At 42.7% G+C, this 15493-nt stretch overlaps 1 protein-coding gene across 1 annotated transcript; it reads left to right on the top strand.

Annotated features, from left to right (window-relative positions):
- Positions 1–7444: 7444 nt before the first annotated feature.
- LOC149307415 (apoptosis-enhancing nuclease-like) lies at positions 7445–12597 on the top strand. The gene is made up of 3 exons (XM_089537966.1): positions 7445–8224; positions 9480–9680; positions 10026–12597. Exons 1-3 carry the CDS (start codon positions 7577–7579, stop codon positions 10215–10217), a joined length of 1041 nt encoding a protein of 346 aa, XP_089394092.1. The 5' UTR covers positions 7445–7576; the 3' UTR covers positions 10218–12597.
- The last annotated feature ends 2896 nt before the right edge of the window (positions 12598–15493 follow it).

The following is a 15493-nucleotide window of genomic DNA, read 5'->3' as shown; positions in this document are numbered from 1 at the left end:
TTTAGCATAAATATTGGAAAGATTTGTTGCATGGTCTGTTTTGGAAACATTCTAGATAGCTCCTCAACCAGAGAAGAAAGAATTGTATATTTACACCATGCTGGGAAACAGATTATATTTTGTGTTTTAAGGGATATATTGCTTTTTGCCATATGGTGGTGTATTTATGTTTAGCATTTTGTACTGTTTTTGTTTGTTTGTTGAACTAATAAAAACTATTTTAAAACAAGTTATTCTACTTCAGCGGTGTTTGTGATACAGGTTGAGTCTCCTTTATTCAGAGTTCCAAAATCCAAAATTGTCCACATGGGTGGCTGATAGTTCAATGTACACAAAATTTGTGTCATGAACAAAGTTATTTAAAATTTTGTACAAAGTTATCTTCAGGCTAGGTTTATGAGGTGTATACGAAACATAAATGAATTTCATGTTCAGATTTGGGTCTCATCTCCAAGATATTCCACTATGTGCAGTTGGCCCTTCATATCCACAGATTCTTTATCCATAGTTTCAACCATCTACGTCTTCAAAATATTCAAAAAATGTACACATTCCAAAAAGCAAGCCTTCATTTTGCCATTTTATATAAGAGACATCATTATGTTATCGCACTGTATTTAATGGGACCTGGGCATCCACAGATTTTGGTATCCATGGTGGGATCCTGGAACCAAACCCCAGCTTATACCAATATATGCAAATATTCCAGAATCCAAAATAAATTCCAAAATCAGAAACACTTCTGGTTCCAAGCATTTTGGATAAAGGAGAATCCACCTGTATGAGTATTTTTTAAGAGTCATCTCCCCACCTTATCAACACTCTGAAATGGTAGCATAGCCATGCACCTCTTTCCCAAATGTATCTGTAGATTTTCAAGCTGATGTGTTTGTGTTTCTCCACATATTCCTCCACCCCATGAATTCCCGGCAGACCTGTCATTTAATAGGTTCTTCTCTCTATCTTTCTCTTTCATGCTTTTGCCGCCTTTTTCATTTTGCCTTAGCTGGGCGAAGTCTACAGGGAATCCTCTTGCAGTAGTCTCATCGAAGTAGTACCTTTCTGAAGCAATTCAGTTCATCTTCTTTATTAAATTAGCACTGCATGGCCATGGAGACCCTTGAGACAACTCACAAGAACCATTTGTCCTATTTCTAACCAGCTGAGGTGTCCCAATTGTTGCTCAGGTCCTTATGTAGCACCCAAAAAGGGACAATGGGGAGTCCTATATTCCCAATTTCCCCCTTTTGGGTTTTTTTACAAGCAAAACAGAAAGCCATCTCCTGTTTCCCTTCTCTTTGAAATCTTAGCAGCAGTGACTTTTCCCTCTCCTGTTTTTCCATCTTTTCCCCCCCTTCTACAGAGAACACTTTCCCCGTTTTCTAGTTCTCTAAACTTATTTCCCCAGGGAGTTATGCCAGCCCCATTTCAATTTGGCAGCGCATCCTGGATGGTAGTCAAAACGCTGTCAAATTTTTAGGGGTCTCATACATTGTTCCAATACGTCGTGGCTGCTGTAGACACACAGGCGTCCTGTTTTATTATTACAGATATTCAGATACGAATTTTAATCCCTAGGTAGCCAAAATGCCATTTTTCATAACCTATGGGTAAGCAGTCGCAGTGCATGCCTGAGGTTTGTAGAAGGTTATAAAATCTTTGGAAGTGGTGGGGAGACCTCTCTATTAAAGATAAAGAAGTCATTGCTACACTTTGTTCCCTATGAAGTGTATATGATAAAAAGGCAAAGAACATGAAAAGAAAACACTGGTTTTAGTGCTTTGCAAACCATTGCTAGCTTTCCCTTGGTTTTATATGCAGAAATGCTTTTTTCTCTGCTACTAAAATGTTCTTGGTTTTATATGCTGCTTCTTTAGTCACTGCTTTACTGAGTTACAGGTGTATTTTAGCCTTTTAGCAGACTGCGCATAGCCCAGAGAACCTTTGTTAGTGGGTCATTTAAAACTGCAATTGACAAACAAGCCACATTAATAATGTCAGAGGTCAGTCAACCCCATATTCCAAAGCCATTAAAAGCTGATTGGGAAAAACATCTTTAAGGCTTGTTTGATGATGAACAAAGAGGTGACCAGTCCTCCATCCCTAAGGAAAGAGTTCTACATTTAGGGTTCTACCTCTTTAGTCACCTTCTCACCAATTTAACCCCTCTTGGTGGTGGACACACAGAAGGGCAGGGAGGTCCATAAGGGCAGGGGCAGTCTTTCATACATCACGGATCCAAACCATTGAAGGCTTTGTGATGTAGTGGTTTGAGTGTTGGACTACGACTCTGTAGACCAGGGTTCGATTCTTGGCTCAGCCCCGAAACCTCCTGGATGACCTTGTGCAAGTCACATGCTCTCTGACTCAGGAGAAGACAATGGCAAACCTCCTCTGAACAAATCATGCCAAGATAACCCTGTGACAGGTTTGCCTTAGGGTCATCAAAACTATTTGAGGGCACACAGCAACAACAAGATGAGCTGCAGCTTGAATTATGCACAGAACCGTCCTGGAAGCCTGTGTGGTAGTAAAAGTAATGCAATATGGCCTTTACAATGCACACCAGAAAGCGATCAGGTTGCATGTTATGGTTTCTGAGCACTCTTCAAGGGCAGCCCCACACAGAGCAAGCTGTAGGAATCTAAATGGAAAGTACAGTAGTTAAGGGATAGGCCACTGATAGCTTGAAGTATCTTCATCACACAGAGGAAGAAATGGTGCACCCACTGAAGGTGGACAAAAGCATCCCTGACTATGTCAGTCACCCCAAGCATCCTGGAACAGTGCTGGACCAGAAGTCAAATTTAGAGTTCTGCTGTTTTCAAATGCTGCAAAGCATGACCAGAATGCAAGAGGATGACTTTATACACTCCGAGCAGATCTAAGGCCAGCTTCTCTTGGTTCCAAAAATGTTGTTTATCCTTTCTGCCTCCTCATTCAGTCACTTTCTCCTTTCTCACCTCACTTTTCTTGAACAGAAGGATGAGGCCCATCTGGTATTGTTCTTGCCGTCTCATACAGCAGTGCTGCCTTCTGTTATCTTCCTGCCGATGAAATCGGCAGGTGTCTGTGCCTATTAGAAATCTTATTTGCACAAGAGGAGAAGTGCAAATTACCATCTCTCTCCTCCGCACTGGATGTCCAGGGGCTTTGAGGACAAAGGAGGAGGAGACAGAGTCAGGATCTTTGGCATACTGGGAAGCTTCCAAATATAATGAGGAGTGCTCAGGTGAGAAGGTAAGAAACAAGACTGTGAGAAAGATGAAAAATGCACAGAGACATGGTGCAGCCATAAGCCATACATTGCTTGATCTTTGCTCGTTCTGAAGAAGGAAGAAATGAAAAAGGAGGAAGAAGTGATGAAGATAAGGATGGAATAGCTTTACATTTAAGAAAGAGCTCATGCTTTGCATACAAATATCCCTGTGGTTCAGTTTTTAAAAAGGGCTGAGCTGCTAGACAGTATTGCTCTAGATCAATAGCTCCCAAACGTTGGTCCTCCAGGTGTTTTGAACTTCAATTCCCACAAGCCCCAATCAGCTTAGACAACAGTCAGGAATTCTGGGAGCTAAAATACAAAACATCTGTAAGACCAAAGTGTGGGAATCATTGCTCTACAATAACTAACATTTTGATTTGGTACGAGGCAGCTGCAGGTGTTCCTATTGCTGTTGTGTGCCTTCAAGTTGTTTCCAACTTATGACAACCCTCAGAACGTCTCAAGGAGTTTTCTTGGCAAGGTTCACTCAGAGGGAGTTTTCCTTTGCCTTCCTCTGAAGCTGAGAGAGTGTGACTTGTCCATGGTCACCCAATGGGTTTCCATGGCAGGGCAGGGATTCAAGCCCTGGTCTCCAAAATTACAGTCCTATACTCAAACCACTACACCACACTGTCTCCATAGCTCCTATTGAACCCAATCCTTTATTTCGAAGCATGAGGACTGGCATCTTACTTTACATTTAAGAAAGTATCCACGGACCTGTAGGAAAAGAGAAGATCTGGTTTGCATGGAGGTGGCCCCAGCATCTCCAGGTATGGCTGTGAAAGTCAGTGGTATAAAGTAGGCTTCTCTGTTCCTTATGTCAGTGCGGAATCCACTGTACTAGAGAAGGACTCTGAATTCTAGACCTGATTCCCACTACCTTTTAAACTGGATCGCAAATCGGTTTGAACTGCTTCAAATGACCCTGGTTCCTGCTTAAACCAAATCACTGAAGCGATTCCGAGAGGGGGGCCATGCACTAGACCCATTTAAACCACGTCCTTTTGATGCTGATATTTTCCGCGTCATTTTCGATAAATCGATTCTGTGCAAGTGCGAACCACACGCGGATCGGAATCGATTTAAATTTGTCCTTTGGCCAGCTGGAGCAGGTCTGTTTTGAATCGATTCATGCACGAACGTGAACCACAAGTGGATTATTTTAGAGGGGAAAAATGCAATCGGGGCAAATGTAGTGGGAACCACGCTCCGCTGTTGAATCGATCCATCGATTCGGATTGCACACCGATTTATCTGTATATGGAAATGAGGCCCTGAAGTAGGTCCCCCCCCCCAGATCTCCCCTGTTAAGGAACAACAATAATAGAAAATAATAGCTTTTCTCAGCCTCCGTTTGCAGAACAGTTGTTCTAGCTTGGCAGGGGGAGGATGGGGGGAAATAAGACAAGCACAGGTGGAAAGCTGGATCCTCTCAGCATTAAGATAGACAAGTCGTCTGCAGGGCATAGTCAAGAGCTGCATGCTCTCTGCCTAATTTGCTGGAGTTCATCTCTTTGAAGGGCTGACCAAAAGCATCCAACAGACAGTCCTAGATCTCCCACAACCAGCCAGGCTCTGTCTCCGCTGCCTGCTATTCAGGCCTTCCAGATTTAATGCACAAAACCCCTCCTCTGCTGAGGGCTGAGAAGGCAGGAAGAGACAGGTTGCAAGGTCTCCCACCATCACAACCAATTTCCAACCCATCCTGGTACAGGCAGAGCTGCTAATGAAAGTCTGCCCAGCAAGACGGCATGCTGTGAGCTGAGCCCGCATGCTCAAGACCTGCAGCAAAAGGCAGATTCATTGAAGGCTTCCATAGTGCCATGTCTTGTTCCAAGGCAGCCACTCATGGGCTGCTTGTGAAGCCCAAAGTGACCCAAGAGCAAGTTTAGCAGCACCCTTGCACAAAAAACTACAGTTTGACACCACTTTAACCATGATGGTTAAAGTGGTGTCAAACCAGATTGTTTCTGCATATGGCCGCTGTCCTAGTTAAAGGGTTTCAAAACACACTGCAGAAATCATCCAGTGTGAGACTGCTTTAACGGCCCTGGCTCAATGCTATGGAATCCTGGGAACTGTAGTTTATTGTGGCACCACAGCTTTCTCTGGCAGAGAAGGCTCAGTGTCTCACAAAACTATAGCTCCTAGAATTCCCTAGCATTCAGCCAGGGCAGTTAAAGTGGTCTCAAACTGGGTCATTTCTGCAGAGTGCTTTGGATCAAACAACTTGAATTCCCAGAATTCCATAGCTTGGACCAATGGCAGTTAAAAGCAGTGCCATAATGGATTATTTCTACGTTTTGGACCTAAGGCTGCATCCTCACTGCAAAAAATAATCTGGTTTGACACCGCTCGGTTTTGGTGTCCAACGAACTATCATTCCCAGAATTCCACAGCACTGAGCCAGGGCAGCTAAAGCGGTGTCAAACTGGATTATTTCTGCAATGTGTTTTGGATCTTAGGCTGCATCCTCTTATTGCAAAAAATAATCCGGTTTGACACCGCTCTGCTCTAGTGCCCAACAAATTACCATTCCCAGAATTCCACAGCATTAAGCCATGGTAGCTAAAGCGGTGTCAAAATGGATTATTTCTGCAGTGGGGATTCAGCAACTATTCTCTGCACAAAAGCACTAGCTTCCCCGGGAGACATGCGCAGTAGAAGAGTGAGCAAGAGGCAGGGCCACGCCCTTCTATGCAAATCGATTGGCGAAGGGAACCAATCAGGGGCAGGGGGTGGAGTCGGAGCCTGGGACTTGCCCGGGCATGTGGATTGCCTTTGCTTCCGGGAAAGACACGTGGAAGCCGGCTTGCTTAGGTAAGGCTGGAGGGGGAGGCAGCCCCTTATAGGAGATCTGGGGATCTGTTTCCAATGGGAGGGAAAAGATCCCCCATTTGGGGATCCTGGGGGCAAAGAGGGCACCTGGACCCCCTGACTTGTTTTTGGCTGACCCCTCAACAGCTCCTTTTAGGAGATCAGGGATGTTTGGGGGTACAGTTTGGAGTTAATTTGGGAAGAATTGGTTCTTGGGTTTCCTAGGTTCACAGAGGTCCAAACATACCACAGAAATAATCCAGTGTGAGACCGCTTTAACTGACCTGACTCATTGTCAAGGACTCCTGGGAATTGTAGTCTATGGTGGGTTCTGACAGAGAAGACTCAATGTCTCACAGAACTACAATTCCCAGGATTCCCTAGCACTGAGCCAGGGCTGTTAAAGCGGCCTCAAGCTGGATGATAACAACAATCATCCAGCTTGTTGTTATTGGTCCAAAACACACTGCAGAAATAATTAACCACTTTAATTGCCCTGGCTCAGTGCTAGGGAATCCTGGGAATTGTAGTTTATGGTGGCACCAGAGGGCTCTTACCCAGAGAAGGCTAAATGTCTCACAGAACAACAATTCCCAGAATTCCTTAGTACTAAACCAGGGCCAGTGTTGTCATTGGTCCAAAGCACATTGGAGAAATAATCCAGTTTGAGACTGCTTTTACATCCCGGGAATTGTAGTTTGCTGTGGCACAAATAGAGAAGGCTCAATGTCTCACAGAACTACAGTTCCCAGAATTCCCTAGCACTGAGCCAGGGCAGTTAAAGTGGTCTTAAAACTGGATGATTTCTGCAGTGTGTTGGGGACCAAAGACTATGTTTCAATTATATCACTAACAATAATAATAGTAATAAGTGGCCAAGTTGAATGCAGATATCTGCCAGTGAGAGCCAGGAGACAAAATGTTGGCTCAGCGGACCGAATTGATTCTCTGTTGCGCCCTATGGATCATACACTTGTATCTGTATCTATAAATTTATTGTAGTTGAATTCTAATGTGCCTCTTGAAAACAGGCTAGAAGTGGAAAACAAAAGGCCGGGTTAAAAGCAACCAAGTGGTATTCCTATTTTACAGATGAAGAGCACTGAGGCTGAGAGATAATCAATTAGCACAAAGCCCTCAGGCTTTTTAAAAATCCTTTTGCTCTTGTTAAAATCATAGACCCTTGATATATCCAGATATCCTGATCTGTATTCCACTCACCTCTGCCCTAATCCTTAGGGAGGCTTATGTGGAAGAAGGCATTTTTTCGAAATGTTTTCTCTCAACATTGCTTTTCCACTGATGTAGATAATACTGTAGATAATGCATCATTTCCCCTCTCTGCTGTGTCTCTCTGGCTCCTCATACTTGGGTTAGCAGCGTTTTCCCATCCATGTCCCTAACCCTACTGCCTCTTTTTTGTCAGGGTGCCCTCCAAACCCTTTCCCCAGGAGGTATAGTCCCAGAAAAGTAAACCAGGTAGGTTACTTGAGGATGGATGGACAGCTGCTCAGATGCCCCTGCTCCAACTGGGGCCCAAATCACATTCTGCATAAAGCTCATGGCGATGCCGCAAGTGCCAGCCTGAATAAAAAGAAAAGCCGGAAACATCAGCGTTTCACAATGCGAAGAGCCTTAGAGCAGAAGGGACACTTGGGAACGAGATCAAGGGAGAAGACCTCTGATACCTTCAGAACTGGTAGATCACAGGACACCTTACTGTGGGAGGCCAGTCATGACAACCTGTTGTTTGAGGATGGAGCGAAGGTCCATATGAACCTGGTCACAACTTGCCCAGTTGTTTCTTTTCCTTCAGTGGGCCCATCCAAGCAATCCTCATCTTCTCAGGACATCAAGGCTGCCTTCCCCAGGAGCTCGGCAAAGGACACAGGTTCCTCAACTTGCCTGAAATTCATGAAACCCAAGAAGTGTGTGGCTATTGATTGTGAAATGGTAGGCACCGGGCCTGCTGGGAAAATAAGTGAGTTGGCCCGGTGTACGGTGGTGAACTATGACGGAGACGTGATCTATGACAAATACATCCGTCCGGAGCTTCCGGTTGTAGACTATAGGACTCGGTGGAGCGGGGTCACCCGACGGCACATGGAAAATGCAACTCCTTTCAAGGTGGCCCAGGGTGAGGTAAGCATAAGACACACACTCAGATACTGGTGTCTGTCCATGGCTCTGAGTGCTACAAGATATGTTAAAGAATATATGTTAAGTGGAACTTGCAGTAAATGTTACAACATGGAGCACTATTTTGATCATTCATCCACATGCCCTGTCACTCAGAAGCCACAGCAGTAGTAGTTGGAATGAATGTATGGGGAGCTGTCATCAGCCACTAGGACCAAGGCATGACGGATAGATTATTTTTGTATCTAACAAGCTTTCATGTTGTGCAGATCTTTTCTCATGCATAAGTGGTACCAATTTGGTTGCATAAGCTTGAATTTTGGAAATGGAGGATTTGGCAGGTAGTAATTGCCAGTGCCGACTTATAGTGGTTTGAGCATTGGACTAGGATTTTGGAGACCAGGGTTCAAATCCCAGTTTGGCCATGTAAACCCATTGAGTGATCTTGGGCAACTCGCACTGTCTCAGCTTCAGAGAATGGCAGTGGCAAACCGCCTCTGAAGAAACTTGCCAAGAAGACCCCTGATAGGGTCACCTTAGGGGCACCATAAGTTGGAAACTACTTGAAGGCACATACAAATTTCTAAGGTTCAGTAGACACTCTGTCTGTCTGCTCCTCTCTCTCTGTTATAATACCTACTGCATGTGTCTAACAAGCTTTGGGATTGTCCAGATAAAGTTGGTTCTTTGGCCTATTCTAGCTCCCAAGATTGCACCCATGGGCAAAAAGATCCAACAAGTCCCTTAGTTACTATCTTGTTATTGCTAAGAGATCCACAACAAGTTAATTCATTCCTCATGCTTCTTTAGAAGACACTAATAGGTGTTTATTCTCCAGAGAGATTGACGTGTCTGTTTATGTTTATATTTAAGAACATCTTTAAACAGCTTTTCATTTTAATTAAAAATCCTGAAGTAGTTTATAATTAAAAACAAGGTACAATAAAACCAATTAATAACAATAATAAAATCACGACAAAACCAGGGGTAATTGATTATGGAGTCAGGACATTAAGGCAGAGAATTTCCCAAATCCATACGAGTGTAATGCATTTATTAAGCAAACCAAAAAGGCATAAAATTGTGTAGAAAATGACGAGCAAAGAAGAGCACCCTATGCTACAACATTTTACTGTAGGTGCCACATGTATGTTATTAAATTCCTTTGTCGAGTCCTTTAGAAAACAAAGGAGGGCAAAAACCTTGGCTTGAAACCCATTTGTGATAGCAGGCTAACTATCTTTTATAATCCTTGCAGGTCCTACAAATCATGAGAGACAAAATAGTGGTGGGACACGCCATCCACAATGACTTCCGGGCTTTAAAATATTTTCATCCTCAGGCCTGGACACGTGATACAAGTCGATGCCCTTTGCTGCTGAAGAAGATGGGGCTCTCTGTAAAAGCCAGTGTGTCACTTAAGAGCTTGGCTAGTCAGCTGCTATCCAAAAAGATACAGGTAATAAAGATGTTCCTCTGTTGGATTCATAGGGCTTCCTGGTAGGATTCAGAAATAGGTGAACCAAGAAACCCTGCCCAGCATATACAGTTGAAAGATGTACTGAGATTGTAATCCAAAATGTCTGGAAAACCAAATCTTCCCACCCTGTATTGAGCTGTTTTGGCTAATAATACAACATGACCCCGTATCATTATGCAATTTTAAGCAACTGTGCATAGAACTGCAAAAAAATGTGTCAATTTCTGCCTAGATTAGTTGGTCTCGGACTGATTCAGTGCCCATACATCTTGAGGACTGGAACATTTTAATCAGTGTGTTTTTTGGTTTTTCTTTTCCTTCTAGGTTAGCAAGAAAGGTCATTCATCGGTAGAAGATGCACAGACATCAATGGAGCTCTATCGGTTGGTGGACATAGAGTGGGAACAGCAGCTGGCTTCCAGCCTCTCCTCCAGTCCTCCAGACATTGGCACAGACAGTGATTGCTACATGGATGACCAGTATTGGCCTGAGGACCTCGATGTAGACTGCAAGTGAAGGCCTGAAGTACTGAACTTTTGTGAGCCATCAGCCTAAGCTTCAGGCTTCACACGTCTAACCCTAGTGTAGCTATTTTGATGTATCATTTGCCAAATTGCACAACCCAAAGAGCGCAAGGCCAGTTACGACATGCGCAGCTCAGCATCCTTCACTTCACTGAAGAACGAATCCACAGAACACTACTTTAGAAAATGGAGAAATGTATCTTCAATAAGAAGAAGCCATTGCTGGTCACTCATTTAGAGAAGGCGGCAATATATTTTCTTGGAGACTTCAAGTGAATCCACTCCGCACGGTTACAATAATTTGATATGACTCCAGCTGTCATGGCTCCATCCTGGAGTTCAGTGGAGTTCAGTGGAGTATTTAGAATACCTTAGCATTCTCTAAAGCTGAGTTTTTAGGAGAGTGGACTTGAACTCTCTGGCAGAGAATTTTAAGTATTTCACTGAACTATAAATCCCAGATTAGTAATGAAGCTGTTGAACAGTTAAGGTGCTGTCAAACTTTCCATTTCCACTCATGGCCTTTTTCTTCTGAAAATGTATCTCCATTTCTCCTTTTTATCCCATTATGAGTTAGTAAATAGTCACACACATACAGAATGAGATTGCACAACTTTCTGTTATATTGGGTACACCTCCTTGACCATCAATTCCCAATCTTTCTGATCTTGAAAAAGATGCTTTTTTGAACTACAGAAGCCTTCAGCTAGCATGCTCACTGGTTGTGCTTGCTTGGGGGGATTCAAGAAGTTGTAGTCCAAAAAATCCTAACTTTTTCAGGGTATGTGTGTTCTCTACCATAGAGACCATGCATGAAACATGCACGTGAAATCTAATTACAATAGTAGTTAAAAAGGGACCTTTAATGCCTTGATATGTCCCCGTTTATTGCTGCAGAAGTCTGCTGTTTATTACAGTTGTAGTTTATTGCTGTATTTTTCTTCCTTACCCCAAGGATCCTAAATCTCTCCAGAAATTTACCTGCTTGGGGAAATGTAACATGAATGGATTGATCACAGCAATTCCTGTTGAGATAATAACTGAAAGTATCGCAGTGCCCCACTGGATCTGTGACTGACTGACTTGTACATTTTGAAAGCTTCCTTTTGTGTGCGTGGTCAAAAGACATGTGGGGCTGCGTGTTTGTTTGCAGCAAGCATTTGTATGAATTGGGACTTAAGGGGAAAACACATGGTTGCTCAGTTTATGGACAAGATTGCCTTAAGTTCTAGGTTTACAACAGCGAATTTAGGTTTTTTATTTAAAAAAAAAACCAACACAACTAAGTCCCTGAGTACTTTAAAGTCTAACACAACATGAGCTTTTGTGTGCTGCAGGTCACTTAATGTTCACAGTGCTGACCAGAATTTCAGCCGTATATACAATGCATGTGGTTAGACGGTAGGCTGTAGATATAGGCCAGGGGGAAATTAAATACAAAAATGCACTAGCCGCTCACCACATGGCTGTCAAAAACACAAAAATCCTGGTACTAGATTAGCCATTTGACACATGTAGCCTATATAAAGCAATCCATTACCCTGTTTCAGATTTCTATAATAGCCTCAAAGTACTTCATGAATTGTAACTTTTAGTGCCAGAGTGTTTGTGTTGTCAGTAACAGTGTGATGGATGCAGCATGTAGAGAGATCTTATAGCACTAACTGAAAGAAAGAAGTTGGCAGCATGAGCTTTTGTAGATTTCAGTCTACTTCCTCAGATGCATTTGGTGGTTTGATGGAGGGCCATTGTTAATAATATAACTAACTCAGAAATTTGCTTCCTGCATTTTTCAAACTTGACTTTGACCTCATTGCCTAAATCCCACTATGTACTGTATTTATAACTGTCCATTTGAGATACTTGATGTGGACTATAGTCTACCAGGAAGGAATTTGGGGTAAATCTGTTGGTCTTTGGGGTGTTCTTTTTCTCTCTGATCACCCAAAGAGAGGCCAGTACATTTTTTCCTTTGGTAATTGTGACATGAAGACACAAAAACATTAAGTATGTAGAGAACAATGTTGCAGCTATTACTTTTACATAATAAATTATTATTTTAAAATGTAGGGAATGGTTTTCTATGTTTAAATCATGGAACCATACAGCAGCACTTTCAGCCATCTAAATGACACAATCCAGAACAGTTTCCTTGCCTAGATTTTAGTGAGAACTGGACTTTCAGGGAGTATGAGATTATTTAGTAGTAGCAGTAGCAGTGGCGGTGGTAGTAATATGTATATTTATATCCTACTTTCCCCAAAACTCGGACAAAAATTAAAACTGCAGTTGAAAACATACAAAAGTACACATTAAAATAGAATTAAACTAATACAATATTAAAACACCACTCGTTAAAAGAATAAAATGCAATCAAAAAGATAAAAGCACTTTATAAGAGTCCATATAAACATAATTAAAAATATTAAAACGCATTGTTGTGTGCCTTCAAATTATTTCTGACAGTGACTTACGACAACTGTATCATGAGATTTTCTTGGCCAATTTCTCCAGAAGAGGATTTGCCATTGCCATCCTCTGAGGCCGAGAGAGTGTGACTTGCCCAAGGTCACCACTGGGTTTATATGGTTGAGCCAAGATTTGAACCCTGGTCTCTGGAATCCTAGTCCAACACTTGGACCACTACACCATGCTGGCTCACTGAACACATGAAAACAATGAAATACATTTAGAACACATTAAAACAATAAAAATAAAACTACCAAATCCAGCACCACACAACATTGTGAAGGCCTGGTGGCACAAAAATGTTGCAAGATGCCTTACTTGTGACAAATGTGATTAAAGTGTATCTGGGCTTTATAGCTGGTTCCCTTTGCAGATTGCCTTGCACACAGTTGTATAACTTGTATACTCCCCACATGATAGACTAATTCCCATCAGACCTAGCCAAGCATCATCAGTGGTGAGGGATGATGGGAGTTAGAGTTTTGCAACATCTGGGTTGCCAAATGTTGCTTACCCTTAGCTTAGTGAAATACCTATTCCTCATGTGAGCCTTCCCACTCCAAAACTTGATGCCTGTACATATTTTTCATAGCATTGTGACTCATTGTACAGATCAGCACTGGAACATTTAAATCGGTTCTTTGCACCCTGTCTCTGGTAGGATTCGGTACCATAGCAGGAGAAGACTTTTGAGGGTTGGAGTTAAAGGTCTCTGATTTCACTTTAGTTCCTGGCTCAAGAAAAAGCCCAAATCTTAAAGCGAGACCCCCTTTGTTCCTTGAGCTTCAGAGACATCAAGATGCTGGAAGACTTTCTGAACTCCCCCTCTGTTGTGCATTGAAGGAGTCCATAGACATGGCTAGGTCTTTTGCACCTGGTTTCAGGTAGGCTGCTTCTTTTGATGCGGCTTCCAACTGGCTAGACTTAACAGCAAAAACACCTGGCTTGCCATCATAGCACAGACAGCTGGTAGAGATGCTTATCGGCTCTTTCTTGGCACGATGTATCACCCATGTGGGATTTCCTTTCGATGTGTGATGCTTGTCATAAAAGCAGCTTACATAGTCTAGCCATATGTCCTTGAGCTGGTCAGGGGCTGGCTTGACCAACAAGCAGGGACTCTGCTTCCCTTTGGTGTAAGGAGGTTCCTCTTGACTACGTGGTCTAGTTCATTGTAGAGAAGTTGACTAAGATAAAGTTGAATCTAGGGGTATCTCTAGCTGCTTTGCATGAAAAAGGCTGCACTCTCAGCCCCAAGTGTTTCCAATTTGAAGTAATGCTGCTCAAAATCTGGGTCTCCAAGGAATGTAGGTTTCAACTCCCAGAAGTCAAGGATTCTGGGAACGGAGGTCCAAAACATCTGGAGGACCAAAGACAGAGAGCCACTAGCGGGTTGGAGAATATCTTGGAGGTCAATTTCTACTCAGAATAATAGAACCGTAGACCTCTTCTAGGCCTTCGATCCATATCAAGAGAGAGGTGGGATAGACAAAAATGTAGTGACATCTGCATTTCTGTATTGGACCTACTACCTCAGGTTCCCTTTGTTGTCCAAATGTTGTGGACTTCAACTCACCCAAACCCCAGTGGTTTTTCAAAGCTGTGGTCACAAGCTTCCTTTAACCTTGTATTATCCAGCCAAATATGTTCTTTCTCATAACATGATTTTGGCAGGCCAACTAGCAGGATGGAGGAGGAAGGTACTTATCTCTCTGTGACTGCCCTGCAACAGAGAAATGATGGTGGAATCCTACAAGTAGCTCCTATATTGTGTGCCTTCAGCTCATTCCAGACTTACGATGACCCTAAAGCAAGAACCTATCATGGAGTTTTCTAGGGCTGAGAGTATGTGACTTGCCCAAGGTCACAGAATGGGTTTCCATAGCCAAGTGGCAATTCAAGCCCTGGTTTCCAGAGCTGTAGTCCAATGCTCAAACCACTACACCACACTCACACCATGTTACTGCATGACCGTAGTCTAAGCAGGAGATAACTAATGCATGGACCACTGTGGCCAGGTTTGTGTTCCCTGCAATGTTTCACCACAATATGTATTTTGTATTTAACTCTGCTATGGGAAGAAAAATGTACTTTTCATTTGTCAATTAATCTTCCAAAATTATGACAGGCTGAAAACCTGTTCTTTGTTCATGCTTCCATACCATCCATAATTTATACACCTCTCATATCCTCTTCTGCCCTTTTTCTCATCATTTTTTCCCCTGTAACCTTCAAAGAGCAAGATTGCCAGAAAGAGGGGAAAGCTAGCACTTTTCCTGATTTCCCCTACTCTCAGTGCAAAAAATTATTCGGTCGAGAAAATACTTTAGTACGAAGGAATATGCCTAAATGTTTTTCTACTGAGACTATGAACTTATATTTCCATGCACAGGTTTGCCACCAGTTTGTGTAAAGTAGACCTTTAGTTGTTTGGGGAAACTCTATCAGTGTGAAACTGTGTATTTTCCCTCTTCTTAAAAGAAGTAAATTTTATTTTCATGGCAAAAGATTAAAACAGCCTCCAATATGCTCAGCGCTATGGTGCCTTTTTATAATAATAAAAAAATGAGTGACTCCAGCTGCCTTGCTCTCAGCGTTGGCATTTCCAAAGACTTTTCGGAGATGGCAAAGTGACTTCTTCTTTCCTCTGATCAAACAATATTCACACACACCCATCCTACCTCTTCCATCTAGTGCGGTTGTAGTTATGATGTATCCTTCCTTGAAGCAAAACACTCCTAAGGGATCGAGGGAAGATGTGCAGAGATGACGCTTCAGAATGCCAGTGAAAAAACATTA

This window comes from Sceloporus occidentalis, unplaced genomic scaffold (assembly GCF_023333645.1).
Source record: "Sceloporus occidentalis isolate IW3139 unplaced genomic scaffold, rSceOcc1.0.p SCAF_9, whole genome shotgun sequence".
In the NCBI taxonomy this organism is placed as follows: Eukaryota; Metazoa; Chordata; class Lepidosauria; order Squamata; family Phrynosomatidae; genus Sceloporus; species Sceloporus occidentalis.
This window is presented reverse-complemented; position numbering and strand designations above follow the sequence as displayed.